Raw genomic sequence first — 26887 nt, forward strand, 5'->3', positions numbered from 1 at the left:
AGCTCCTTCTGTGTATCCCAGGAAATAAGTCTCTGCTTCTATGTTAGATTTTGGGTTTAGGTACATTTTAAATTGCCAAAAATCTGATCTGGAATCATCTGGGCCTTATCTTAGACATGGCCATGTCCAAGGTTTTCCTACACTAGGACACTCCCTAGTCTTTCCCACGTTCAGACTCTGCAATCTAGGGGCCAGCTGACCTTTCATTTTATGATCTCCTTTTGAGGCAGTTCCATATGCCCAGTTTCACCCCATATCATTACTCCACATTCTGCCAGTGTGGGACAAGAGGGTACAGTCTTTGGATTATCCCATATGTCTCACCAGCAGGACAAGGCTTGCACTGGAGTGGTGACTTGTAATATGGTTACTGAAATCTGGGAAATCCTTCTCCCAGTGGTTTGGGAGATGCTCATGACCGATGCCAGCTTTTTGGGCTTAGATGTACCCTCTCCGTACAATGGACTTAGTTGTCAAAGGAATCTTGACTCCTGATCAATTTTCTGAAACTTAGTGCAACTTGTTTTCCTTTCAATGCTGGACATGTCATCTTGCCAGAATTCGATCAAAGAGTGCCAAGATTGTGGCTCAACCATCATGGAGGCACCAGAATCCTTGCAGCTCAAAAAGAAGGAATTTGATTCAGCCTTTAGCTGAATTCCATGTTGCAGCCATGCACACCGAGGGAGGGCTACAGGGGTTTTTTTTTTTTTTTTTTGATGCACACAGTGTAGGGAGACACAGCTCTAGTCTCTGTATGCATAGGATGCAGCAATAGAAAGGAGCCACACTGAAATTATAAAGCTGGGGCAAGTTACCAGCTTGAACAGGGCTGAGGGTTTAATATCGCTTTGTTGTACTATGTGTACAGTGCCTTGTGAAAGTATTCGGCCCCCTTGAACTTTTCAACCTTTTGCCACATTTCAGGCTTCAAACATAAAGATATAAAAAAAATTATTTTTTGTGAAGAGTCGCCAACAAGTGGGACACAATTGTGAAGTGGAACGAAATCTATTGGATTTTTGAAACTTTTTTTAACTAATAAAAAAAAATGAAAAGTGGGGCGTGCAAAATTATTCGGCCTCCTTGCATTAATACTTTGTAGAGCCACCTTTTGCTGCGATTACAGCTGCAAGTCACTTGGGGTATGTCTCTATCAGTTTTGCACATCGAGAGATTGAAATTCTTGCCCATTCTTCCTTGCAAAACAGCACGAGCTCAGTGAGGTTGGATGGAGAGCGTTTGTGAACAGCAGTTTTCAGCTCTTTCCACAGATTCTCGATTGGATTCAGGTCTGGACTTTGACTTGGCCTGGATACGTTTTATTTGTGAACCATTCCTTTGTAGATTTTGCTGTATGTTTGGGATCATTGTCTTGTTGGAAGATAAATTTAGATAAGTTTCAGGTCTTTTGCAGACTCCAACAGGTTTTCATCCAGAATGGTCCTGTATTTGGCTGCATCCATCTTCCCCTCAATTTTAACCATCTTCCCTGTCCCTGCTGAAGAAAAGCAGGCCCAAACCATGATGCTGCCACCACCATGTTTGACAGTGGGGATGGTGTGTTGAGGGTGATGAGCTGTGTTGCTTTTACGCCAAACATATCGTTTTGCATTGTGGGCAAAAAGTTCGATTTTGGTTTCATCTGACCAGAGCACCTTCTTTCACATGTTTGGTGTGTCTCCCAGGTGGCTTGTGGCAAACTTGCTTTTTGTGGATATCTTTGAGAAATGGCTTTCTTCTTGCCACTCTTCCATAAAGGCCAGATTTGTGCAGTGTACGACTGATTGTTGTCCTATGGACAGACTCTCCCACCTCAGCTGTAGTTCTCTGCAGTTCATCCAGAGTGATCATGGGCCTCTTGGCTGCATCTCTGATCAGTCTTCTCCTTGTCTGAGCTGAACGTTTAGAGGGACGGCCAGGTCTTGGTAGATTTGCAGTGGTCTGATACTCCCATTTCAAAATGATCGCTTGCACAGTGCTCCTTGGGATGTTTAAAGCTTGGGAAATCTTTTTGTATCCAAATCCGGCTTTAAACTTCTGCACAACTGTATTACGGACCTGCCTGGTGTGTTTCTTGGTCTTCATGATGCTCTCTGCGCTTTCAACAGAACCCTGAGACTATCACAGAGCAGGTGCATTTATACAGAGACTTGATTACACACAGGTGGATTCTATTTATCACCATCAGTCATTTAGGACAACATTGGATCATTCAGAGATCCTCGCTGAACTTCTGGAGTGAGTTTGCTGCACTGAAAGTAAAGGGGCCGAATAATTTTGCACGCAGAACTTTTCAGTTTTTTTTATTTGCTAAAAAAGTTTAAATTGTCCAATAGATTTCGTTCCACTTCACAATTGTGTCCCACTTGTTGGTGATTCACAACATTTTTTACTTTTTATATCTTTGTTTGAAGCCTGAAATGTGGCAAAAGGTTGAAAATTTCAAGGGGGCTGAATACTTTTGCAAGGCACTGTATATTTTAGGCCTCAGCTGATGTAGGTTAACTCCAGTCAATAAATACCTCAAATTGCTCTATAGGCTCTGTTGGGCCATCTGTGTTACCCAGTTGGCTTTTGAGGGCCTGTTGGCCTTCATTTGCTCTGTGGCCCACCCCTCAGTTGGACTGCTTTTGGATGTTTCTGTACCAGAATATACTCCTTCTGTGTCCCGCAATGTACAATTAAGAAAATAGGATTTTTGACTTGGTGTAACTTCTTTTTCTACTATTGCTTGCTAACAAAACTGAAGCATGCTGGGAGTAAGAGGATTTATACTGGACTATCCTCACAGCTTTCATAACCCAATGTACATGAATACTCCATCCTGTGTTCCATAATGTGCGCCACGATTTTATGGTAAGTCCATTTAATTTTATTGGCTTAGCCTTATGAGCAGCTAGTTATATCACAATATAGGCAAGTGACAGCACTGTTTAAAGACCCATACCCCTGCAACTATCTGAGCTCTAGACTCAGCGGTCATGCCCTCACTTTAATCATAGAATGGAGTTCTGCCTAAGACCCCTTTCACACTGAGTCAGTTTTAAGGCTTTTTAGCGCTAGAAATAGTGCCTGTAAACTGCCTCCCATGCCGCCCGAGTGTGAAAGCTTGAGTGCTTCCCACTCGGGCGGTGCGCTTGTGAGACTTTGGACAAAGTCCTGCAAGCAGCATCTTTGGGGCAGTTTGGGAGCAGTGTATACACCGCTCCAAAAACTGCCTCGCCTATTGCTATGAAATGGGCAGCGCTTCCAAAACGCCTGGGAAAAAAAACTTCGGAAGCTAAGCAACACAGGGTTTTTAACCCCCTTCTTTGGGGTTAATAGTGCGCTGCTAGTGGCTATAAAGTGCAGCTAAAACTAACAGTGCTTAACTAAGGCCCCAGTGTAAAAGGGGTCTTAATAACATGGCTTTTCCTAGGGGTTTCTGGAAGGTTTCTCTGCATTGCTGTCATAAGCTGCTGTGAATGACAGACATCCTTCTCTCATAGGTTACATTGGAGTGGTCAACAGAAGCCAGAAGGACATTGATGGTAAAAAGGATATCCGAGCGGCTCTTGCTGCTGAAAGAAAGTTCTTCCTCTCTCATCCTGCATACCGACACGTAGCGGACAGAATGGGAACACCACATCTACAGAAAACACTGAACCAGGTATCGGGCTGCTTTGATATGCAGATCTGACAATGTGATATGTTCTTACTAATAGTCACCAAGGAGATGTACATATTAAACCTTATGTATTTGTAATTGATGCTGCACAATGATAGAGGGCTTTTTTCTTTGTGTGTGTGTGTGTGGTCCCCCCCCCCCCCCCCCCCTTCTCCTGAAGGGTGGTGGGCAGCAGCAGGGGTTAGTGGTGGTCTTGCTAAAAGTTTAGTGAAATATGTGGGGTAGACCCCGGTCACCACAGTTTTGAAAGTGTCAGTCCAGTCCATATTGGAGTTGTGTGTACATCTGATTCTGGTCTCCTGACCAATGTTGCATGAAGGGGGACCTGTCATTAACGCCTGTGTAAATGGGCTCCAATGAAAGGCGCTGTTCCTGATTCCCATTCTTGGGTAGTGAAGCCAGGATTGTCTACCTTCAAGACAGCCTCTTGTCCCTATTGCTCCTTGACAGATTTCTGTCAATCCACCATTTCAGAGCAAAGATCATCGATGCTGACTGCACAAGAACCCACAAAGTCACATCAATAATAGATTAATGAAGTTGCTACATTTCACTCACTTTCTCGATCCTGCTGGTTCGTTTCTTCTGGTGCAGTGTGTGGTGTTAGTGGACTTTAATGTGATTTTTGTGTTGGCTGCGTTTGTTATCTGTGAGAGAGGGGCAACTCTCACAGATGGGTTGAATTTCAAATGAAAATTCTTGGGAAAATGTTCTAAGTTTGTTCTAATCCATTAGTGGTGTCATATTTTGAATTTAGTTTTCAAGAACATTCAAAAGAGCAGGATGGGAAAAATGTTCACTAACACATTTCTAACTGTGTATGTGCTTTTTGTTCAGTAAATGAGCAGAAATGAAAGCATTGACTTCTGTGTATCGGTTTCTTCTGTCTCATCTTTTCTTCTGTCTCCCTTGTATCATGCTGAATCGCTAATGAAATAAAAAATAAAATCAAAATTGGAAAATGTCCATATAACACACGTGAACAATCTGTGAGATCTTCAGTGGGGAACTGATAAATCATGCAAGTGACTTGGAGGAAAAAACCTCCAATGATAAGTGGCTGGTCACCTCACAACGTCGACCCTTTTAATTATAGCGGGTCAAACGCACTTTCCCAAACTGGGTATATATCGGGTAGCAGATCCAAGATAATCCCTTCTTATGGTCAGTTATTGCTATCGGCCATCACAGCTCCCATACCATGAGTCATGCAAATAAAAGGCAATACATAGTGCTCTCTGTAGAAAATGACATTTAATATTAAAAACTTACAAAGATGACACTTGAACCAAGTGCCTGGTGTATTCAGCGTGTGCAACATAAGTATCAATGGCCGTGAGTGAGGTCAGGTGACTTCCGTTCGTACGCGTTACATCCCTATGGGCGGGACTTCGTCAGCAGATACCAGCATTTGTTACATGCGCTGCATACACCAGGCATTTGGTTCAAGTGCTATTTTTGTAAGTTTTTAATTGTCTTATTTTAATATTAAATGCCATTTTCTACAGAGAGCACTATGTATTGCCTTTTATTTGCATGACTCCTATGGTATGGGAGCTGTGATGGCCGATGACAATAACCGACCATACGAAAGGATCATCTTGGATCTGCTACCTGATATATACCCCATTTGGGAAAGTGTGTTTAACCCTCTCTATAATTAAAGGGTCCACGCCGTGAGGTGAGCAGCCACTTTTATGATTAGTGGAGGTTTTTTTCCCACAAAGTCACTTGCATGATATCAGTTCACCACTGAAGGTTTCACGGATTGTTCTTATGTGTTATATGGACATTTTACAATTCTGTTTTTATTTTATATTTCATTAGTGCTGCACTGCTGTTTACATTTTATCAGGGATTTGAATATTGACCCTTGGTGTTCAGCTGCTTTTATCATAATAGGGGTTTGATTATTGCGCTGATTTGTCTTTCTTTTACATATAATGCCGATTTACCTGCTCTATAATTTTCTAAATTGCTGACGCTCAAACTCCCCTTACAGCAACTTACCAATCACATTCGGGAAACACTTCCTGCATTGCGGAGTAAGCTTCAGAGTCAGATGCTTTCTTTGGAGAAAGAGGTTGAAGAGTTCAAGAATTTCCGACCGGATGACCCCACAAGAAAAACAAAAGCTCTTCTCCAGTAAGTGGCAAAGTGTCCAGCATCTAGGTGGCGCTTCATTTATGTGCATGCGCCCTTTGCCTGTCACCGTGGCAGTGCTATGAGATGAGGTGGAGGGAGATTTGAATGCAATCTAGTATCTCATGATTAGACGTCCCATATTTCAATATGTACAATATATTTAAAAAGGGGCAGCCACGGTTGCTTATTACCCAAAGCAAGTTCTGATTTGTTTGTGAATTGTTGCTCTTCTTATAATTTTTGCATCACTAGTTAAATATATAATTTTAAAGTGCATATGTTTTAATAAGTGAAAAAATTTGTTGATCCTGACAAATCTTGTGAGTTCTGATAACTGCACTCTTACTTTGTTCCCTGTTCTGTGATCTAAGGAACACCTCCCTCCAGGTTATATAGATAGACTGAGATTTTGTGTAGTCTGGTTCTAAGATGGTAATGCTGCTCCTCCATAGATCCAGTACAGTGAATGAGCATTGTCACCCTATTAGTACAATAGGGATATACTATAACGGAATCCCCAGGAGAAATAAAGGAAAGCCTGGAAAAAAGAAACCATGCAACAACTATATCTAAAGACTGGTAAGCTACTATATATATTAAAAAACACTTTAATCTCCTCCTTGTAGGATGGTCCAGCAGCTGGGGGTGGATTTTGAGAAGAGAATCGAGGGTTCTGGAGATCAGGTAGACACCCTAGAGCTCTCTGGAGGTGCCAGGATAAACCGAATTTTCCATGAGCGATTTCCATTTGAGCTGGTCAAGGTATAATTTTAATATCCTTTTAAAATGTGGTGACATATATTTGTGTTTTATTTTATTTTTATTTTTTTCCAAGCCCTTTGTGCAGCCCCCGGCTCACCACCGTCCACAGCAGATATGAAGCATAAAACAAAATAGTCACACACTGGAGCTAAACGAATGCTTGATTGTAAATCTGTAATGTCTGATGCCAGACACAGGTACAGGAATCCTAGTTGACACGTTTCACACTGGTATATTGTGCTTGTTCACAACATGGATGTGTTCTCTGCACAAGCTACTTGTAGTAAATAGCTGGGTGTAACCAACCCCAAAATCACCTGTGCTGAGAGAACATCTGATGCAAATATAGATGGACATCCTGATATTGGAATAAAAGACCTTGCATAAAATATAATAAAAAAATGGAAACAAAGAAGAAATTTAATAAGCCAATAACCAAATATAAATGCAATTGAAAAATAAAATCATGTATGAATAATACTGAAAAATGTGGTAAGTAAAATAAAAACACTGAGGAACCACTGGCAGTATACACGAATGAAATGGGGCGAGTACAAAGGGCAGCTAAGCTAATAAAGGGGCTGGAGGTTATTTGTTATGAGGAAAGACTGAGCACTGAACTTATTCTCTCTGGAGAAGAGACGCTTGAGAGGCTATATGATTTCAATATACAAATACCATACTGGTGACCCCACAATAGGGATAAAACTTCCACGGAAGGGAGTTTAATAAAACACCTGGCCATTCTCTTGGAAGAAAATAGGTTTAACCTTAACCGCTTCGGCCCCAGGAAGGTTTTACTCACTTCTTGACCAGAGCACTTTTTGCGATTCAGCACTGCGTCACTTTAACTGCGCGGTCGTCGTGGCACCCAAACAAAACATTACTATTTTTTTCCTCAGTTTAGGCCAATATTTATTCTACATATTTTTGGTAAAAAAAAAATCGCAATACGCTTATTGGTTTGCGCAAGTGTCTCCAAAATAAGGGATATGGCAGGCGTCCCGATATTTTTGGTAAAAGTGTATCCAATTAAAAAAAAATAAAAAATTTCTTTATTTAGGCCAATATGTATTCTACTACATATTTTTGGTTAAAAATCCCAGTAAGTGCATATTGATTTTATTTTTATTTTTTTGTGCAAACGTTATAGCGGCTCCAAACTATGGGGAAGACATGGATCCTAGTCCCTGCTTTGCAGACACAGAAATCCAAGCTTTCCTTCCTGTCAGACCGGTGATCTGCTTTGTTTACTTAGGCAGACCCGCGGATCAGCTCTCGCTGTGTGGGCTGCTGGGGGCGCATATGTATGCCCCCTACCTGAAAGTGTCAGACCATGTATTGAGTTCGTGATCCAGTGCAGCAGAGCCACCTTGCCGCCGTATACATAAGTTAGAGGTAAAGAAAATGTAAGCAAGCCCAATTTTTTTATTTTTATTTTTTTTAAATTTTTATAAGAAAAACCAAAGTGGCTGTTGATGCCACCAAGGAAAAGCTCCATTTTGTCAGTGTTCCATCTGCGAGGAATTTCAGTCAAACTATTGCTGCAGTGAAAAACCTTCTGGTGATGAAGGGGAATATACAGGCTTACTCCTGCTGAAAGTTCCCCTTCTATTCTGGGCAGACAGGTGTACTGTAGGAAGGATTGGAAGGGTTAATGAAGGATTTGTCATTTTTTACTGAACTGTACTACTCAGATGCTCCCTGCAGTTTTTGACCCAGGTCAGATGCTGTAGGGCAGATGGCAGAGTGCCTGAAAACCAGGCAGAACGGTGCTGGAAGATATGCAGGTGTTTGATGCAATTCAATACCTTGAACGTGACTTGTGCTCTTTCCATGAGCTTACGGTATTTCTTTTTTTGGCTACCTGTTTTCATCCTTTAGCAGGCCTGGACAGCTTTTGTTTAGCAAAAAATTAAAACCTCAGTGGTGATTAAATGCCACCAAAAGAAATCTGTCTCAAAATTATAAAAATGTCATATGGTTACAGTGTTGCATGTACCACTAGGCAAACTAGGCAGCCGCCTAAGGCGCACTGCTGCCTGGGGGGTCGCCCGGCCACTGGTGTTCATATTCTCTTCTCTGCAGCAAGCAACTAAGTCTCAGCAGCAGCCATCGCTCAGTTTGCACATAGTGTCAGAGGTGCAACGGCAGTGGAGGTCTGTCTGGGTTCCGAATTATTTGAAGCAAGCAAATGTTTGGGCACTGGTGAGGCTGCATTTGATGGGGCTTCATTAAAAAGGTAGGGTATACAAGGGCTTGGCATAGGGGTGTCAAAGGTTTCGCCTAGGGTGTAAAAAAATAAAAAAAAATCCTTGCACCAGCCCTGTGTGTTCCTTCCCATTAATCAGCTCTCAGAGCTCTCCTAACTTCAGCTCTCTGCCCTGGCTTTTCAGAGATGAGAGATCCTGTGTACATTCTGCACTTTTAATGGATGTAGGGAAAGACATCTGTAGATAAATGAGTGCAATTGAGGATTTGTTTCATCTATGTGTATCACTTGAGGCCAGTCACTTCACTGGGTGTATGTGAGGGTTTGCAAATGCTTTAAAGTTGAACATTTGTCCACTTTAGGTTCACTTTAAAGTGGAGTGTTGCCATTTTTTTATTAAGTCAACGGCTACAAATACTGCAGCTGCTGACTTTGCAAATATGGACACTTACCTGTCCAGAGCGCCTGCGATGTCCTCACCTGAAGCCAACCTGTCCCTGGGCTTCCGGGTGGGGGCGCCACCTTCTTCGGTAAGGGAATCGGGAAGTGAAGCCTTGTGGCTTCACAGCCTTGTTCCCTACTGCACATGCGGGAGTCGCTCTGCACCATCTCGCTGGTCCCGGCTGTCTTCTGGGACCTGTATGTTCTCCCAGAAGACCGGACATGGCGTAGATCACTGCGGATACTGCAGCTATCTATGCCCGGAAGTGGTAGCAGATACCTGGATTATAGAGGATTCCGAAAAGCGGTAGTTCCTTTTTTGGGGTGACACTCCGTTTTTAAGGGCAAGATGTTTTGGCAGCCATGGCACGTCTGTGCATGTGTAGCTAAATCTGCTCTCCTATTACTTGTAACACATTCATTTTACAGTTTCAGAATTTCTGCGTATATAGCTCCTTTTACCCTCTCATCCACTTCCCATTAATATTTGATACACACTCATTATTTTGTAGAACAAGCATGTTGAACTGATGTTTTTTGGGATATGCGCTGCCCTTGTTCTCCTTTGTGGCTTTCGGCTACTTAAAAATGTAAAATTGCAAGAGGCTTCAAACCTTACTTGCATTCTTTTCAAGGTCTTGTAAAATGTTTGTCACTTTTTTGTCATTGATATCCTAAAAAAAAAAATACAATAAATACATAAAATTATGAGGTATCTGTAAAATTATGATTTTTAACTAGCCTCTGATGCATAACATGCTGTAGTGTTGTGATTCGAAAAGGGCAGGTGCAACCCTTCCACTTCCCTTCTGCAGTTCCAGAACGCATTGGTGTTCTGGAACTGATTCTCAAAGTAACGGTATTTATCACATTTATTCATTTTCCCCTCCTATTTTGTTCTCATGCACACGTATGCTTAGCAGCTCCTGTGTGTTGATTGGCTTCCCTTGTATTGGGGATATATGTGGCACATGCACCTCCCTGGGCACCAAGAAGCATGGGGGATTTTACACCACAGCACACAGGAGCTGCTAAGCTTGTGTGCATGAGGCCTAAACTTCAAAGGTATCTCTTGACTTGTGTATGATTTTGTTATAAGTAATTTCCCATTGATATAAGTGTGTTTTTGTAAGAGAAAAAGGAAAGTGAGTGAGGGGGATTTACTGCCAACGGGGACACAGACCACAAAAGTTAACTGTAAAGCCACTCTTTGAATTCCTGCATTACATATATCTGTATTTGAACATTCTGTCCTGGTGATGCAAATCCCATGTCGGCTATCTCTCTTCTTTATGTTCTGTGCCCCTGTATCTTCTCCTACTAGCTTGAGATGAATACCTTACTTAGTTCTTTGCTGGGCTTCCCTATAACTGGACCTTTCAAAGCCTTTAAAGTGGTTATAAACCCTTACAAACCACTTTGAGCTACAGGTAAGCCTAGATTAAGGCTTACCTGTAGGTCCAAGAAATATCTCCTAAACCTATACGGTTTAGGAGATATTTACAAAAAGACAGCCACCGCCGCACACTGAGTGTCGACTCCCGTGCGAATGCGCGGCAGTGACTTCATCGCTGCTCCAGCAAATCACAGCGCTGGAGCAGCGAGACCCGGAAGTTACTCCGGGATCCATGGCAGCGGCAGACATGAAGGCTGAGGACCGCTTCGGGGGCTTCGTTCTCAGGTAAGTTATTCATAATGCACTAGTATGCTATGCATACTAGCTCATTATGCCTTTACCTTGCAGGTTCCTTTTTTATTTTATTTTTTCAACTGCCTTTACTTCGTCTTTAAAGGCTGACCTTTTAGAAAAATAAATGCACATTTTTTTTTTTTTTTCTAAGAGGCCTGCAGAGGATTGCACTCGTGATCCGTATATTGAGGGTCCAATGGCAGGGTCCTGCAGACTCAGGATAGCGATCTGCTTGTACCTTCGAGAGCGAGAAGATCAATGAAATACCAGAGCGCTCACCATTGAGAGCTACAAGCCGTACTTGCAGTCTATTCATTCACTGGAAACTGGAAATGAATGATGTGGATGGAGTCCCGTGTGACTGCATGGGATATAAATTAACAGTGAATGCTGGGCAATTTTTATAATATATATATATATATATATATATATATATATATATATATATATATATATATATATATATATATATATATATATATATATATATATATATATATATATATATATATATATATATATATAATGTGTGTGTATGTATGTATATTTTTTTTTTTTTTTTTTTGTAGCTTGGGGGTAGAACAGAGCTTTTTGTCGTGGTTTTATTGACCATTTCTTTGTTGCAAAGGCTTTTAGGGAAATTAAACAGATGTACCCTGAATGAACCTGTCAGAATAATGAGTAGTAATAATGTACCTCTTTAAAAAAAAAAAAAAAAATGGCTCATCTAATTGTTTTACCAGAACTAATCTATTTTATTTTATTTTTTCCCCCGATGGTTTAGATGGAATTTGATGAGAAGGATCTACGACGAGAAATCAGCTATGCCATTAAGAATATTCATGGTGTTAGGTTAGTACAGCCATTACACAGATGGTTGTATCAAATGCACTTTGTTTTATTAGCCCATGGTTTCTTGATTAATAAAGTTGGCCATACATGGATCGACGTTTGGACGATTCAGCAGGGTTCGGCAGATTTTCGATCCATGTATGGGCAGGCTGATTTGTACCTCAATCAATCCATCCATCAACTTGGGTTCAACCAGCCTGTCGGGTTTTTGTAATGTGATAACTGCCGGTGGTATTAAATGCTAGCATTAATCTGTGTTCTGCCAGCCAGGAAGTGAAAGGAAACCTGTGATGGGAATAAAATTGAATCATCTATAGGCTACCTTATTAAAGTCCTGCACCACTGTTGTTTTTTTTTTTTTTCTTTTCTTTTCAATAGACTGTAGGTTTAGAAGTGCTGTCAAATGTGTGGGGTTTTTTTTTTTTGTTTTTTTGTGAATGGATACTCTCTGGTGGCTTAACACCAGCCCTGGGTAGCAGCTTTACCCCCACTCTTTTGTTGATTAACCTTTTTATAAGGGTTCCGTAGAGACGGCACTTTTTTTTTTATTTTTATTTTTTTTTAACTTGTATAAACTGTACAATCAAAAATGTTGTATAATAAAGATATACTGGGTACAGCCAGTTGGGAGTTAAATAAAAGCTTGACAGTGGGTATAGAAAAGAAAACCCCCCTTTATAATCACATTTTGTTGCTTTACAGCCTGAAATGAAGACCTTTTTTTTTGTTGTTTTTTGTTTTTGCCGCTGTACTAACTAAGATCTAACACCAACATGTCGGAGAGAAAAAAAAATTCAAACAATCACTGAGCTGGAAAAAGAACCCGCAAATGTGATATATATTATTATTTTTAGTTTTTATTTTTTCTAACACCCTAGAGAATAAAAAGGCAATTGTTGCAATACTTTATCACACCGTATTTGATGCCTAATATGTCACGCCTCAAAATTGTGCCCGTTCGTGGAATGGCGACAAGCTTTTTCCCTTAATCTCTATAGGCAATGTTTAAAAAATTCTACAGGTTACCAGTTTTGAGGAGGTCTAGTGCTAGAATTGTTTCTCTCGCTCCAACGATCACGGAGATACCTCACATGTGTAGTTTGAAAACGGTTTTCATATGCAGGCGCTACTCACGTGTGCGTGAGCTCGTCGGGACAGGGCGTTTTTATAAAAAAAAAAACAACTTAATTTTACTTTTTTAATTTTGGGTCACTTTTTTTTTTTTTTTTATTCCTATTACAATGAATGTAAAAATCCCTTGTAATAGAAAAAAAGCATGAGATCTCATATTTACACTAAAATGCAATAAAAAGTCACTTGTGAAAAATTTCTCCTTTTTTAAGAGCTATGGGCATAAGTAACGTTTGACATTGCTTCTGCCCTCCCATGCTATGGAGCTGAGCCAGGGTCATCTTCCCCTCAGTCAGCAGCCAGGCATCCATAGGAAAGGATGCGATAGTCTCTGCCACTGGCGGGTCCGGTAAGCGACGGAGATGGATGGGGATGGGCACCTCTCCCATGGCAGATTTAAGTGATCTTGTGGCGAATCCACAGTGGAGACAATTTTTATCCTAAAGAGAAACGCACAGTGTTCCTGAAAATATCAGAGTTATGGCAGCTGGCTACTGCCATACCCCCGTTTATTTAGCATCGAAGTACTGACATATGGGTACGTTGTTTTTGCGTTAAGGGGTTAAATGAATCTTTAAGATTCTGAGGCCACATGAAAAAGTGTTATGGTCAGATGAGACTAAAATTTTATTGGCCTCAACACCAAACAATATGTTGTTGGAAACCCAATACAGCTCTCCTTCCAAGTAGCACCATTCGTAAAGTATGGAGGTGGTAATATCCTGTTATGGGGGTGTTTCTCTTGTCGGGATAGAAGGAAAAATGGATTGGGCAAAATACCATTAAATTCTTGAAGAAAATCTACTGCCTTCTGCCAGGAAGTTGTCAATGGGAAGAGGGTCTACCTTCCAACATGACATGACCCAAAGCACATAGCAACAATGACCACACAGTGGTTGAAGAAAAAGGTAAATGTCCTTGCATGGCCTAGTCACGGCAACGACTTAAACCCCACTGAAAATCCGTGGAATGACTTGAAAACTGCAGTCCACAAATGGTCACTATCAAATGTAACTGAACTTGAGCAGTTCTGCAAAGAAGAGTAGGCAAATATTGCAAAGTCTAGATGTGCAAACTTGGCAAAGACCTATCCCAACAGACTAAAGACTATAATTAAAGAAAAATGTGGTCCAACATAATACTGACACAAGAGGACGGTTGTGATCCTTTCTAACCCCAACTTTCTGAAATGTTGGGGTTATATCTTTTACTTAGATGTTGTAAGTTGCACTACTAAATACAGCTGGATAAAACAAAAATGGTGTTGGTCTTTATTTCAGGCTGCATAGCAACAAAATGTGATTTTAAAGGGGTTGATTCTTTTCTATACCCACTGTATAAAACCAGTCTAATTAGAAAGGAGTCAGACATGCTACTTGCCGCTGGGTTTATCTCTTCTAAACGAATGCCTCCTCCACTGGCATCAGTTCTCCTAAAACTATACTGGCTTCAAATTAAAAACAATACTTCTCCAACCACACCTCCAATGGCACACACCAGGTGTGGTTGGAGTTTTTTTTTTTCATGGTGAAGCAAGTGTAATTTTAAATGGGCTGATAATGGGGACTTGTGGAAAGCTATAGACAGGATTAGGAGGGCTTCATGAGGCTGCCCCATTTAGATTGTCTTTACTGACCTGATCCTGCCACCACTGCTAAGTAAGGATTGCATGTTTTGTTAATGGCAGGCCTAAACGCTGTCTCATGAGGGCAGAGTGTGCATAGCCCTGTGCACGTTTTGGCTTTCATAGTCTAAACTTACAACAATTTCAGGGATCTCTAGCAACAGAGGAACTCAGAAAGGTGTGTACAGACACCCAATGGGGCCTTTTACTCCTAATTCTGCTTACATAAGTAAAACTTTACATTGTACTTTGTTTCTTTTCATGCAGGACGGGTCTGTTTACACCAGATATGGCCTTTGAAGCCATAGTGAAGAAGCAGGTAGTGAAGCTGAAGGAACCATGTCTGAAATGTGTGGACCTTGTCATCCAGGAACTGATAAATACTGTGCGACAGTGTACAACAAAGGTAGGTACTCTTTGGAGAAGCGCCTAATGACATTGTTACCGTTCTATTTAAGCACCATGTAATATTTGGTCTTATTCATCAAACCTTCTAAAGAAGGAAACCATGCAGGATTAGATTCTTGTAAGGTTAATGCTGCCAAATGTACCACATTTAAATATACAACTTAAAAAAAACAGGTTGGGGAGAATGGACTTTAACTGATACCAGGGATGACACGAACATACTCAAACTTTGAGAATAGCAAAGTCTCCTACTATGGGGTGACTCTGGTTTATAGGGAATTTGTATGTGCCTGAGGCAAGTAGTATACATGAAAAATTTCCATAGATATTAAAATCCAGAATATTTTTAAAATCAGAAAATACAAGCTAAAAACATAGAATTTTTTTTGAAATGCCAAATTTGTTCTACAACCGAGTACAAATTGTTAGTCATATCAACTAGTTTCACCCACATCGGGCTTCTACAGGATCCACTTGATATTCACGTTGTCAGCTGATAAATATTGAAAACTGTACATTTTACATGCTATACATAGACATCAATACAATAGCCAAAAAAGAAAATACAGTACATTATAATGTCAAAGTATGAACATCTCTAAGAGGGAAGGGGGAAAAAGGAAAGTAAACACAATGCTTCCTGATCAGATATTTATAGGTCAAGTTGATCCAGGGAATATTAGTATCCAGTTATATTCTGTACATTTAGGAAAGAATCCATATGTTGTGTTTTAAAAAACAAAAAATAACTACTAAGCTGACCAGAACCAGCTCTTGAGGGAGTTTATGCCACATTTTCACAGCCCTTACCTTGAAAAAGCTTTTCCTGATTTAGAGATTAAAGCTCTCTTCCTCCAGACGTAAAGAGTGCCCCCTTGTTGTCTGTGATGACATTAAAGTGAATAACTCAACACCAAGTTCACTATATGGACCACTTCTGTATTTATACATGTTGATTCTATCCACCCCTAATCTCCACTGCTCAAGAGAAAATTCAGTTCCTCTAATCTTTTCTCATAGCTGAACTCCTCCAGTTTCTCCAGCAGCAGCAGTTACTCAGATTGATCCCTATGGATTACTTTTTTCAAAGGGACTGTACTTAAACTGCTGTGAAAAGAGCAAAGAAGCGCCTGTAAACTGCATTTGGCACTGGATTCCATGTGTGGTGCTCACCTTGCCAGCTAGGCTAGCAGGTTACTTTAGGTCCAGGGTTTGTCGACTCTGCTTCTGACCACATAATTTTCCTCTGGGGAGAACCTACTGCTGTCTCCATGTTTTTGGCTGTGTGTGGGACTTGTTTGATTCCCTTTTTTCCCTGCGAGCTACAGAGGAACTGCATTGTCTAGGTTGGTTGGTGCTTCCTTAAAGGAGATACAAAAGTCGACACCTTTTGAGGCAGATGAACCCTTTGAGAGTGAGGGTCCGATCAAGTATCTTCCAGTCTCAATGGACCATGTTGAGTTTCCCCACAGAGGTGGTCAATAGGAATTTGTGGCTGTCGCTTCTGGACTCCTGGGGCTTAAGGTGACAGGGTTGCAGGTCTTCAAAAGCACCCAAACCAGCCAAGTCCTTTGCATTGCTTCTTCATAGTGAAAAGGATCTATGCAAGGATTGGGTTCATCCAGACCCAATATTTATGTACCTGAAGCAGCTTCTGCAACAATACCGGATGGAGGACAGATTCAGTGGTCCTTGCTGTGTCTGATTTCAAAGAACATTTTTAAGGCAATCCTTTTCCTTGGCAATTACGCCCACGCAGCCTGCCATTTCATCTATGGAGATTTGTCAGAGTATGGCTAAAATAACCTGTATCTCCCAAGTCAGGTTTCTGTGCTAGGCAGCACTTGGAGGTCTTTCCTGAGGAGTGCACTCTGTGTAGATGGGTTGGGGGATTCTCTATGGCACCTCTCGCCTGGGTCTTATGTCTGTCCCCATGAGGTGAGTGCTGTCGCCAAAATGCTGGTCAGCATAGCTCCCCTACAAGAAACGGCTGGAACACGTGACTTTCAAGGGTGAATGCCTTTTTGTCACTGCCTATCCAGGAAATCAAAGGTGAAAAGAGCACCTGGCATGTCTGGGTTCAAAACGTAGTGTGCCGGAGATTTGTATCTTGCCTCCTCCATTCCTAATGCCGTCAAATGTGTCTATTGTACCTGACAAAAAAGTAGCGGTGTTTGCTATGCTGGACCTGTTGCATGCACAGAGACTTATTGCCTCTGTTCAAGAACCAGAAACGTTTTGAGGTTACTACAAAGCCAAATTGAACAAGTTTTTGCACGTTCAAGAGGTCCAGGAGGACATGATAGTCCAGCTGTTAACTTGCTCTCTGTGACCTTGCTGGATCCTCTGGACTCCCATTCACAAGGTCCTATGTTCTTACTGCTTCACGATAGCTGGCTTTGACCTCTTGCCAGAAACCAAAGTCCTAAGGGACAGGGGTCTTTCAGGCTTGGTTATTCATACCTTGCTGAAGGTCAGAAAACCTTCCTTCCATAAGGTTTACCACCACACCCTTGCACCATGCTTCGCTTGGTGCAAAGAACAAGTTCAGTGAAATATTCCTGCTGGATTGGTTTTACTTTTCCTTCAATCAGGAGTATGCGAGAAGCCATTGCTATCATGTACTATATCTCTAATGCTTATCCTTATCTCGGCCACGTCATGGGCTCAGATCAAGGTCATGTATATCATGTGTACTAATTCTTAATATGCATTTGCTTATCCCAAGGCACTGAAGTAGATTTACCTTAAGCAGTTGAATTTGAACACTTTGGAAAATTTCACATAGCTTGGTGAATGAGGAGGTAAGCTATGCTGACTTCAATGAACCAATCAAGTGCAAGCAAAAATCTGTTTTTCATTTCCTTACACAATTGGGTGGGGTTTTTTTTTTTTTTTTTTGCCAACTGGATTTTCACTTGGCTTTATCTCGTGCACTAAACCAAGCAATTAATTTTGCAAAGTGAACATATGCTCCATTAGTAAATCAACCCTGTTGACTCACCAGGTAGTTAAATGGAAGCTCCCTTAGTTCTACCCTTATAGGTAAGCCTGTTTGGGCTTCATTTGAGGACATACAGAGAACTGCGATGAGCATCTGACCCTAGAACCATTTCCTTTAGCCTGACTCCAGTGAGCTGAATTTTCAATCATCTCAAGCCCCAGCTCATCGTTCGTTATTAAATTAAAGCCCTCTGAGTCAGCCCATCATTAAGATACCAGTTGGCCCTAGACTTTTATGAGTTACAGTTAAAGGAATTATGTGACATAGGTTACAGACGAGACTTTTGTCTCCTGATTCTATTAGCAAACAGCTAATTGGGAGCAGGAGCTTTTTATGACATCATGGGCTATTTATGTATCCAACTTAATACAGTAATAGCTTGAATAATTTCTTGGCTACATGACTGGACCGAAAATGCTTTTTTATAACTGAGAACTGTTGTTCTTACCTGGGCTTCAGAGATGTTAAAGGGTTTACTAACCTGCCATGATGCTCTTTAGTTTTATAATCCTGCGTAGCAAGGTGAAACATTTGGGCCCCTTATTCTTATGCAATGTACAAACCTGTGCTGCTTATATTTAGCCAGCCCTGGTAGACAGCATAGCCAGGTCAGCAAGCTGCCTTTTCTCTACAACAGTTAGTGTAACTTAACATTCATACAATAAAAGCTCTTGCGCTATGTTTCATCCTCTGCAAAACAGCGAATACCTTTTTTTTTTTTTCTGTCCAACTCTTCCCAAAGCCAGCATTACGTTTTCAAAATCGCTGCTACTGGCAACAGTTCCTACGTAACGCAACGTTCCACCTGTGTACGAAGATAAAACTTCCACTGTGCATTGGAGCAGTGCATGAGCCTCTGTTGATGGGCTTTTCTTTGTTTTTAGAACTGCTTCGCCCAACATAGAAGTCAGTCAGAATGCAAACTCCGCTAAAGCAGGACAACTACACCTGAAGGAAATTCAGAATGATCTCAGAAGCAATCAAATCTGAATAGCAGGCAATCAAATTAAACGCACCTACATCAGAATGAATGCAGCTTTGTTGAATGGGCTTTGTTTCCCCAAGCAGGGATGGCACTTTAAGAATTTATCCTGTGGAAGTAGTTGGCAAGTTTGCAGATGGCGTTTAGCTTTCTTGTTAGAAAATCCAGCATGGTCTGCAAATTGAGTATCTTGAAAGCAATCTGTAATAAATGATTACTTGAAAAATGAATTTATACAAATGGAAAAATCCAGCTAAATTCACTTTAGAAAAGTGGAAGACTAGTTTAAATGTAATTGACAAAAAAATTATAGCTCCCCTTTTTAAAGACTTTTCAATAAAATATCAAATTGCACAGGAACATTGTTCTATGAATTCTTGAGATTTTGAGTAAGAAGTATTCTGCAAATGATGATCCTTATCAGCAAGAGACATTTTGGGGGACCTCTCTATCTATGTGCAATAGGCTGTATACATGATTTGTTTTCCCCACATCTTTCTCTGTCGCATACTGTTTCCTCTCTCAACTTACTGTCTGTCACTGGTTTGTTTTTTTTTTTTTTTTTCTTCCTTCTGCTTAACTCCGTCCTTCTGATTTTGCTTGGTCAGAGGGCTCTGCTTCAGACAAAAGGGTGAAGGTCTAACAATTTGTCTTCCTGTGGGAATGTGTTCTATATAGTAAATCCAGATATATGTATCAAGACATCCTTGTGTTATGGTCTATCCTTGAATAACCATTCTGTGGTTGAACTGCGAAAAAAATTAAATAACTTTGTATTCTGTTCTAAGATTGTTGGGGAAAAATAACGACTAGGTGTGGACTGTGGATGGTTGAGGCAAAGTAAAAAGACACTATATGGTCAAAAGCTTGTGGACATTTGGCAATCACATTCATTTAAGGTTGTTGGATATCCCATGAAACTATTGACATTACCCCATCCCCTTGAGGCTATACATATGAGATCTCCAGTGAACACATCTTGTACTCCAAGGGATGCCTATCTTAAGTTCTAGAACAGTTCAAGCATTTGAGCTGTGGATGATTGACCTCCCATTTGATGGTGTCTGTATAGTAATGGGACCAACGCCACTTGGCAGATCCAACTGCAAGACACCAATGATCTTTGTTTTGTAAAGTTGGCGCACTGGTCACCTCTAAGAGTGATATGCTTTCCACTGACTTCCAATGTTAAGGGTCATTTTGCCCAGTGAACCCCAACAAATTGGGTTTAACAGGGGTTCCCTGAGACCTAAAAAAGATCCTCTAGGACAGTGGTCTGCAAATTGTGGCCTGGGTGCCAGATCCAGCCCTTTGCATGCTTTTATCCAGCACCTGAGGCATCCATCCAACCCACCCCCCCCCCCCCCCCAAACTGTCAGCAACGGTGGAGCATTGCACCTACTACCAACGATGGGGCATGGTTTACTCCCACTGGCCACAGTCTGACGAGGTTGATAAAGGCTCTTCTAGAATTACAAGTGCTGCCCTTCTTTTTCAACTACTAAATATAGCAATATCTAGAGCAGCCTTTCTCAGCCTTTTCAACACATGGGAACCCTTGAAATAACGTTCCAGTCTCAGGGAGCCCCTGCTAAAAATTACTATATCTAAAACTCGTACTAATACTCGGCAATAAACTTGTCCTGAAAATAACTTGGTTTAAATAAAAAAAAAATGTAAGATGTTCAGTACTCAGCAAGTAGTCCTGAAATGCTGTAGTGTCCCCGGAACTTTTTTTGTTGGCCACTAATTGTAAAAGTCTGAGAGCAAATCGGACACTGGAAGAGAAGGGCCAAAGTGTAACCATGCAAGCTTTGGTTGGTATTTAATAGTGAGCTTTGAATTTTAGGGTTCTCTTGTTGACATTTTAGTAAATTGACCATTTCTAGAAGCACACCAAGTTGTCGAGTATACAATGCAAGGACCGATTCATCATGTATGAAGAGGCCACAGGTTTGTAGCACATATAAAGATCAGGTGCCTTAACTTCCGTCTTTTTGCTCCCTTTGCTTTCCCTTGTTGGAATCTGAAGCCATTGACGTCAGTGGAACCTTTCTAGTACAGAGTATAGGGAACTGAGAGTGGATGAAGGAGACTGAAGAGTAATGTTAAGGCACTGCCTTTTAGATGGAGAGGTGTTGGTGGTATAATTTTCCATATTACCTGCCATTACCACCTTTCATTACTTAGTATTTACTTGTATGATGTCTTTATTTCTCAATTATCTCCAGTAGGAGCGCTCTATTTCTATATTGTCCTATAGCCACCCATGAGAATGAAGCCTTTATGTAAAATTACACACTGGGCCTTGAAATCTGAATCTTTTTGGTTCCTGTCAAAACGCCTTGCTAAATCAGGGTTGGCAATATTAATATGCGCTATACTAGCACATTGAAGGACTTGTCTTGATACATGTATCTAGCATCTGTTGCATCTGTTCTAGCATCTGTTGCATCTCTTGTCTCCTTTACTTTATTTTTATTTTTTTGTGCAATGTTGTGCATGCATGTTTTAATGAATTTTTATTTTATGTCTAGCCAGAAAATATGTATTATTGAATAGGCTATTAAGCTGACGGTTCCTTACAGGCTACAGTTGATTACTCAATCTTTTTTGTTTTTTGATGATCCTTCATTGCCACCTGTGGGTAACAATTGGGTAGTACAGCCTAGTGGAGCATTGGTGGTTCAGCGGTAGGATTCTCAAGTGGGTAGTACAGCCTGGAAAATGATCCTTTAAAAAAAAATCTGGCCTAAACTGCTGGAAACTTTATTTCAATGGAATTCTCAGACTTTACTGGTATACATAACTGTTCTGGATCAGCATTGGATCTGCTCGGTCGGCATAACAGCAAGACCATTTGCATTGCAGATGGACTTTTGTAGGTGACGGCACCTGTATTTCACTGCTGACTGGCTTAGTTTCAGATTTTTATTTTGGAGGAGGTGGCTTGGCTGGAAGTTAACTGCTGGTACACAGATGTAGAATTGTGCAGCAATGGACACAGTAGCGTTTTTGTGAATGAAGGTGTCAGAAAATTGACATTCATGGTGCATAAAAAATAAAGACTAAGTTCACCTTTGTTCTCACTACTTCCTTTTTTTTTTTTTTTGTTCCTCTAAATTCCAGTCCCCCTATGTACCAATACAGTGTTTACCAATAATAAGTCGCGCTGAATACTAAATTGGTGATACATATATTAAAGTGACTTAGTGCAAACTAATTCATAAAATATGATTGATCAAAATGAAGGATTCAAAGTCCATGCAAAAATTATCAATCGATACATATGTGACTGTGCAAACTGATGCATAGATATGTGATTAACCAAGATAAGAGGATTAAGTCTAACCACATCTTTATCTTTAATTAAATAAAGTAATGAAGGGTTAAGAGTCGATTCAAATTATCACTCGATATCCTTGGTGCGATATCTCACACAACACCCGAGTAGTGATATAGAAAAGGGTCGGTCTTCCACCTTTACACAGACTGCCACTTACCAGCTCGTATGGATCTCTTAATTACAGGAGATCATAAGCACCTATGACTTGATACCCACCTGGGCCTTTGGTTACTCTCGATAAGATTCCCAGCACCTTTTTCAGGGGTTGATGACTCAATCAGGGGATGGATAGCAGATAATATCCATTTGTGTAAAAGAATCATGCGCAAAATACATGTTACAAGACGAACAAAAAATGAAAGTAAAGCCAGCCAGCTCTGTGTATGCATGTATCTAGCGGCAAAGTCTCAGCTGTTCATGTTTTATTATTTTGTGTATGTGATATTTTAATTACAGGACACCGCAGTAACTATATTATTATACCCACCAATACAGCGTTAATGTACTACTTTTGTAAAAATAAAAACTTTCCACTTATTCTACACACACTTAACTCTCATAATAGCTGTTTAAAAACACTGCTTGATTACTTCTGCCTTACTTCCTGGACAGTCTTTAGGTCATGACACAGGAAGGAGTTGACCAGCTGATCTCATTAGCACACACCCTGCATCATCTACTCTAAGCTGGTCAACTTCTTCCAGTGTTATGATCTAAAGTCTGTACATGGTGGGGCTGTAATTTGGAAAAAAAAAAGGTGAACTTGGCATCGCAGTCATAGTATACTTCAATTGGTGGCACTAAATTAATACAACATGATAGAAAAGACCATAGTTAATATGCATAAAGCATTATAATACAATTAGTGTGTTTTTAAAAAAACATTATTCAAATCCTATAAAAAAGGCCTAATTCATCAACTAAAAAATTTGGTAATTCATGTGCAACACCCAAAAAAATATATAAGGTGTATACTCATGTCCACGTGCAAGTGAATGCTGCTCTTATCCAATAAATATAAGCAATCAAAGATATTTTTTTTTTTTTTTTAGCAGATTTCTGTAGCCACGCAAACTAGGTAGCCGGGACATTGTATTCTTATAGTGGGGAGCCTTAGCTATCAGAATACAGTGGTCTGCAGCTGCTAATAGACCAGTTTTCCAGCATTTCCCTTTGACAGAAATCGATCAAATGATTGCTCTTAAACCAGGTTGGCCACGCACGCACTCGGCTGGTCTGTGCTGAACCGGACAGATTTTGATCAGCGTATGGCCAGCTTCTACTAGACATATATGCTGCTCGCTACATTCATTCCTATTGCTTGGTCTTAAGAGGTGCACAGACCCAACCATAACAATGAATAGGCCAAGCAGCTACACATGACCAGGACTTTTTCCTTCTTCCAAGGATGTGCAGTGTCAGGCAGGGCTGCTCATTCAAGATCTCCGGAGCAGGGCTGAAGGTAAGTGTTTTGGTGTCTGCCACTCTGGGGTTGGGGGAGAACATTTTAAAAGACCACTTTAGCAGACATGGTGTTGTCCTTTTAAAATACACCTGTCGCACACCTGGATGGTTCAAGCAGATTTTTTGATGGAAAGCTTTCCTCAAAGTGAGTGTAAAGGCAGAAGGTTTTTCATCATCATGCATTCTATGCATTAAGATGAAAAGCCTTCTGTGTGCAGCAGCCCCTCTAATACTTACCTGAGCCCCCTCTATCCGGTGATGTAGGCTCGTCTTGGCTGCCCAAGACACACCCCCCCCCCCCATTGGCTGAGACAGGAGGGTGGTGCCATTGGTTCCCGCTGCTGTCAAAGCCAGCCAATGAGGAGAGAAAGGGGGCCGCAGCTCTGTGTCTGACTAGATGCACAGAGCTGCAGCTCAACTCAGGTGCCCCATAGCAAGCTGCTTTGCTGTGGGGGCACTCATCAGGAGGGAGGGGCCAGGAGAGGCGAAGAGGAACCTAAGAGGTGGGTCCAGGCTGCCCTGTGCAAAGCCGCTGCAGAGTTCAGGTAGGTAGAACATGTTTTATTTTTAACAAGAGACTTTACAATCACTTTAAACCTCTCATGTCAGAGCAATCTGTATGTATAGGCATCTGTCTTTGTCAAGCTCGGCCCCGCCTCCTTGAGCCTCCTGATTCTGTCTATTGGTTACAGTTGGAGGCCGTTGGGCCATACCCAACTCTTGGCAGAAAAGCCAATGCTGCACTTAACTTTAGCTACTTATAGCCATGACATGTAAGTGAAAGTTAATTCTGCTATATATATATATATATATATATATATATATATATATATATTATAATTTTTTATTTTTTTTATGATAAACAGATGCTAAGTTTAGAAGGATTAAATCACCTTTTGTAACATGTTACCTCCATATTCAGGGTGTAACAAGTTACAAATGTACCAGCCCCCGCCTTTGCGGCTGTCGGTTTGTAGTTCTCAATGAACCATGACGGCGCTGGTGAACACTTTTTGGTAGTTCATTGATTCTTCCTGTCAGTGTAAAACTGCCTGTCCGTATGAGCTTATGCTGTCTGCAGGAGTCCTGCATGGCATCAGCAAGCTCCTAAAAAAAAAAAAACCAAGTGCATTTTATTTTTACCTGCAAAGAAAATGTGCATTTATTTATTTTAAAGGAGAACTTTAAATTGTCCAGGTCTGGCACAGGTTCATTTTAAGCTGTGTGTCTGTCAATTGTTTCTATGCCTGGTTTACTCATAATACCAACTTTTCATTGCCTGATTCATGCATGCTGAAACTTCAAGAGGATTTTGGATGTGGAAATGTTTCAAAACATGCAATCGGCATTGTAAATTAGACTGTGTTCATGTTTTTTATAGCTGGCTCCTTACCCAAGACTACGAGAAGAGAGCGAAAGGATTGTTACCACGTACGTCCGAGAGAGAGAGGGGAAGACAAAAGATCAAGTAAGATATAATGGCAGAAAGGCCAGTATTAAATAAAGCTAGTATACGTAATCGGTGTTTAGCGCCGGGACTGCTCAGGATTGCATGTCACTACAACTGCAGGACACAGGGTTCCAAGGCGGCATAGCCAGCTGGGGACTGCAGAGATTTGGAATGCGTCGCTGGTGTGACTTGCAGCTTCTAAGTTGCATTTAGTGCCCAGTGCATTCCTTGGTAAGCTTTGTTAGGTCCTAGGAGCATTCACTTGAACACCATATCCAGGGAACGAATCAGTCGCTGAATGAATTATAGAAATTGTTTAAACACTTCAGCCCCAGAAGATTCCCCCCCCCTTCCTGACGGGAGCCCCTTTTGCAATTTGGCACTGTGCCACTTTAACTGACAATTGCCCGGTCATGCAATGCTGTACCACATCGGCCTATTTGGTAGATCAGGAGACACTTTTCTTTTTTTTTTTCCTGCTGTGGTACAGCACCAATTACAGGCCTTAGCCCTGTCCTAGAATGTGACTGTATGATTATAAAATAAAGCAGTGTGAGTTGAGATGAGCTTCTCTGCTCTCTCCTACTATCAGCATGTAACTTGCTAGTGTGGGGTTTTTTTTTTTTTTTTCCTGACTGCAGTTGATCCTTAAAAATGAGTTTGCCCCAAAATATGAAGAAGAGGGTAAACACTTATCTCAAGTCACAAAACACAACAGTGGGCGTGCAGGCCTAATGCGTTATCCTCAACAATAGCCTTTAATTTAAAATAAAAGGTAAATTGACAAGTCACAGCTTTTCATATAAAACTGTCTCAGATCCACCATACATCGTATCTCGTAACGGATTGAAATTCAGCGTTCTAATGCATTTCGAGGACTTGCCTCTTCCTCTGAGCCAATCTGACTTTGTGGAAGTGACAAGTCCTCAAAATGCATCAGCCTGCTTGATTTTCATCTGTTATGAAATGCATTGTATTGTGGTTCTGAAGCTGTTTTATATGAAAAGCTGTGGCATTTGTCCATTTGTGAGTGAATTTACTTTAATTTATATATAAAAAAAAGTCTCTTGAGGACAATGCACTAGGCCTGTGTGCCCTTTTTGTTGCGTTTTGTGGTTTGAGTGACTTTGGACTCCCCCCAGTCCTATGAGGGCAGCGAGGCCTATCCATGCAAGCCAGGATGAGACTATAGGCTACCACCACTTTGTGCCCACTTTTAAGTGCAGGAGATTTTGTATTCCTTGTTTACTCTGAACACTTGCCTCTCCTGCTGCCTGTGCTGCTCAATGGCCTCTGTATTGAAGTGGAGTCTGTTTTTTAGATTCCAGATTCCTCTTCCACTGTGTGCTGGTCCCCTGCAACACAGTGGTTCCTCCCACCAACCTCTGTCACTACAGGATACTTGTTACCTTACCTGTCCTTACACTAAATACTTGAGGCCATGTGACCTGAGTAGTGACCACTGATCTGGACAGCATTTGTGTTGTAACTACCTGCGCAATGGATCCTTGTTTTTCACATCTGTTTTTTTACTGTCCACAGATACTGCTACTAATAGACATTGAACTATCGTACATCAACACCAATCACGAGGATTTCATTGGATTTGCTAAGTAAGTCTCACTACCTGGTCGCCTGTCCTGTCTTTCCAAGATTATAGCCCTCATCCAGCAATACGGTGACTGCACGAAACATGACTTATTATT

General features: G+C 41.0%; 1 protein-coding gene across 3 annotated transcripts in view; it reads left to right on the forward strand.

Moving 5' to 3' along the window:
- DNM2 (dynamin 2) overlaps nt 1–26887 on the forward strand; it is a 176333-nt gene that overhangs the window by 88796 nt on the left and 60650 nt on the right. For all 3 annotated transcript variants that reach the window (XM_077470271.1, XM_077470273.1, XM_077470272.1), the window contains exons 6-12: nt 3492–3652; nt 5673–5815; nt 6442–6577; nt 11705–11772; nt 14795–14933; nt 25113–25199; nt 26724–26794. In XM_077470271.1, the coding sequence (XP_077326397.1) occupies nt 3492–3652; nt 5673–5815; nt 6442–6577; nt 11705–11772; nt 14795–14933; nt 25113–25199; nt 26724–26794 (805 nt within the window). The remainder of the gene's footprint in view (nt 1–3491; nt 3653–5672; nt 5816–6441; nt 6578–11704; nt 11773–14794; nt 14934–25112; nt 25200–26723; nt 26795–26887) is intronic.

This window comes from Lithobates pipiens, unplaced genomic scaffold (assembly GCF_037356315.1).
Source record: "Lithobates pipiens isolate NorthernLeopardFrog02 unplaced genomic scaffold, aLitPip1_a1.2 Scaffold_8, whole genome shotgun sequence".
NCBI classification, from domain to species: domain Eukaryota; kingdom Metazoa; phylum Chordata; class Amphibia; order Anura; family Ranidae; genus Lithobates; species Lithobates pipiens.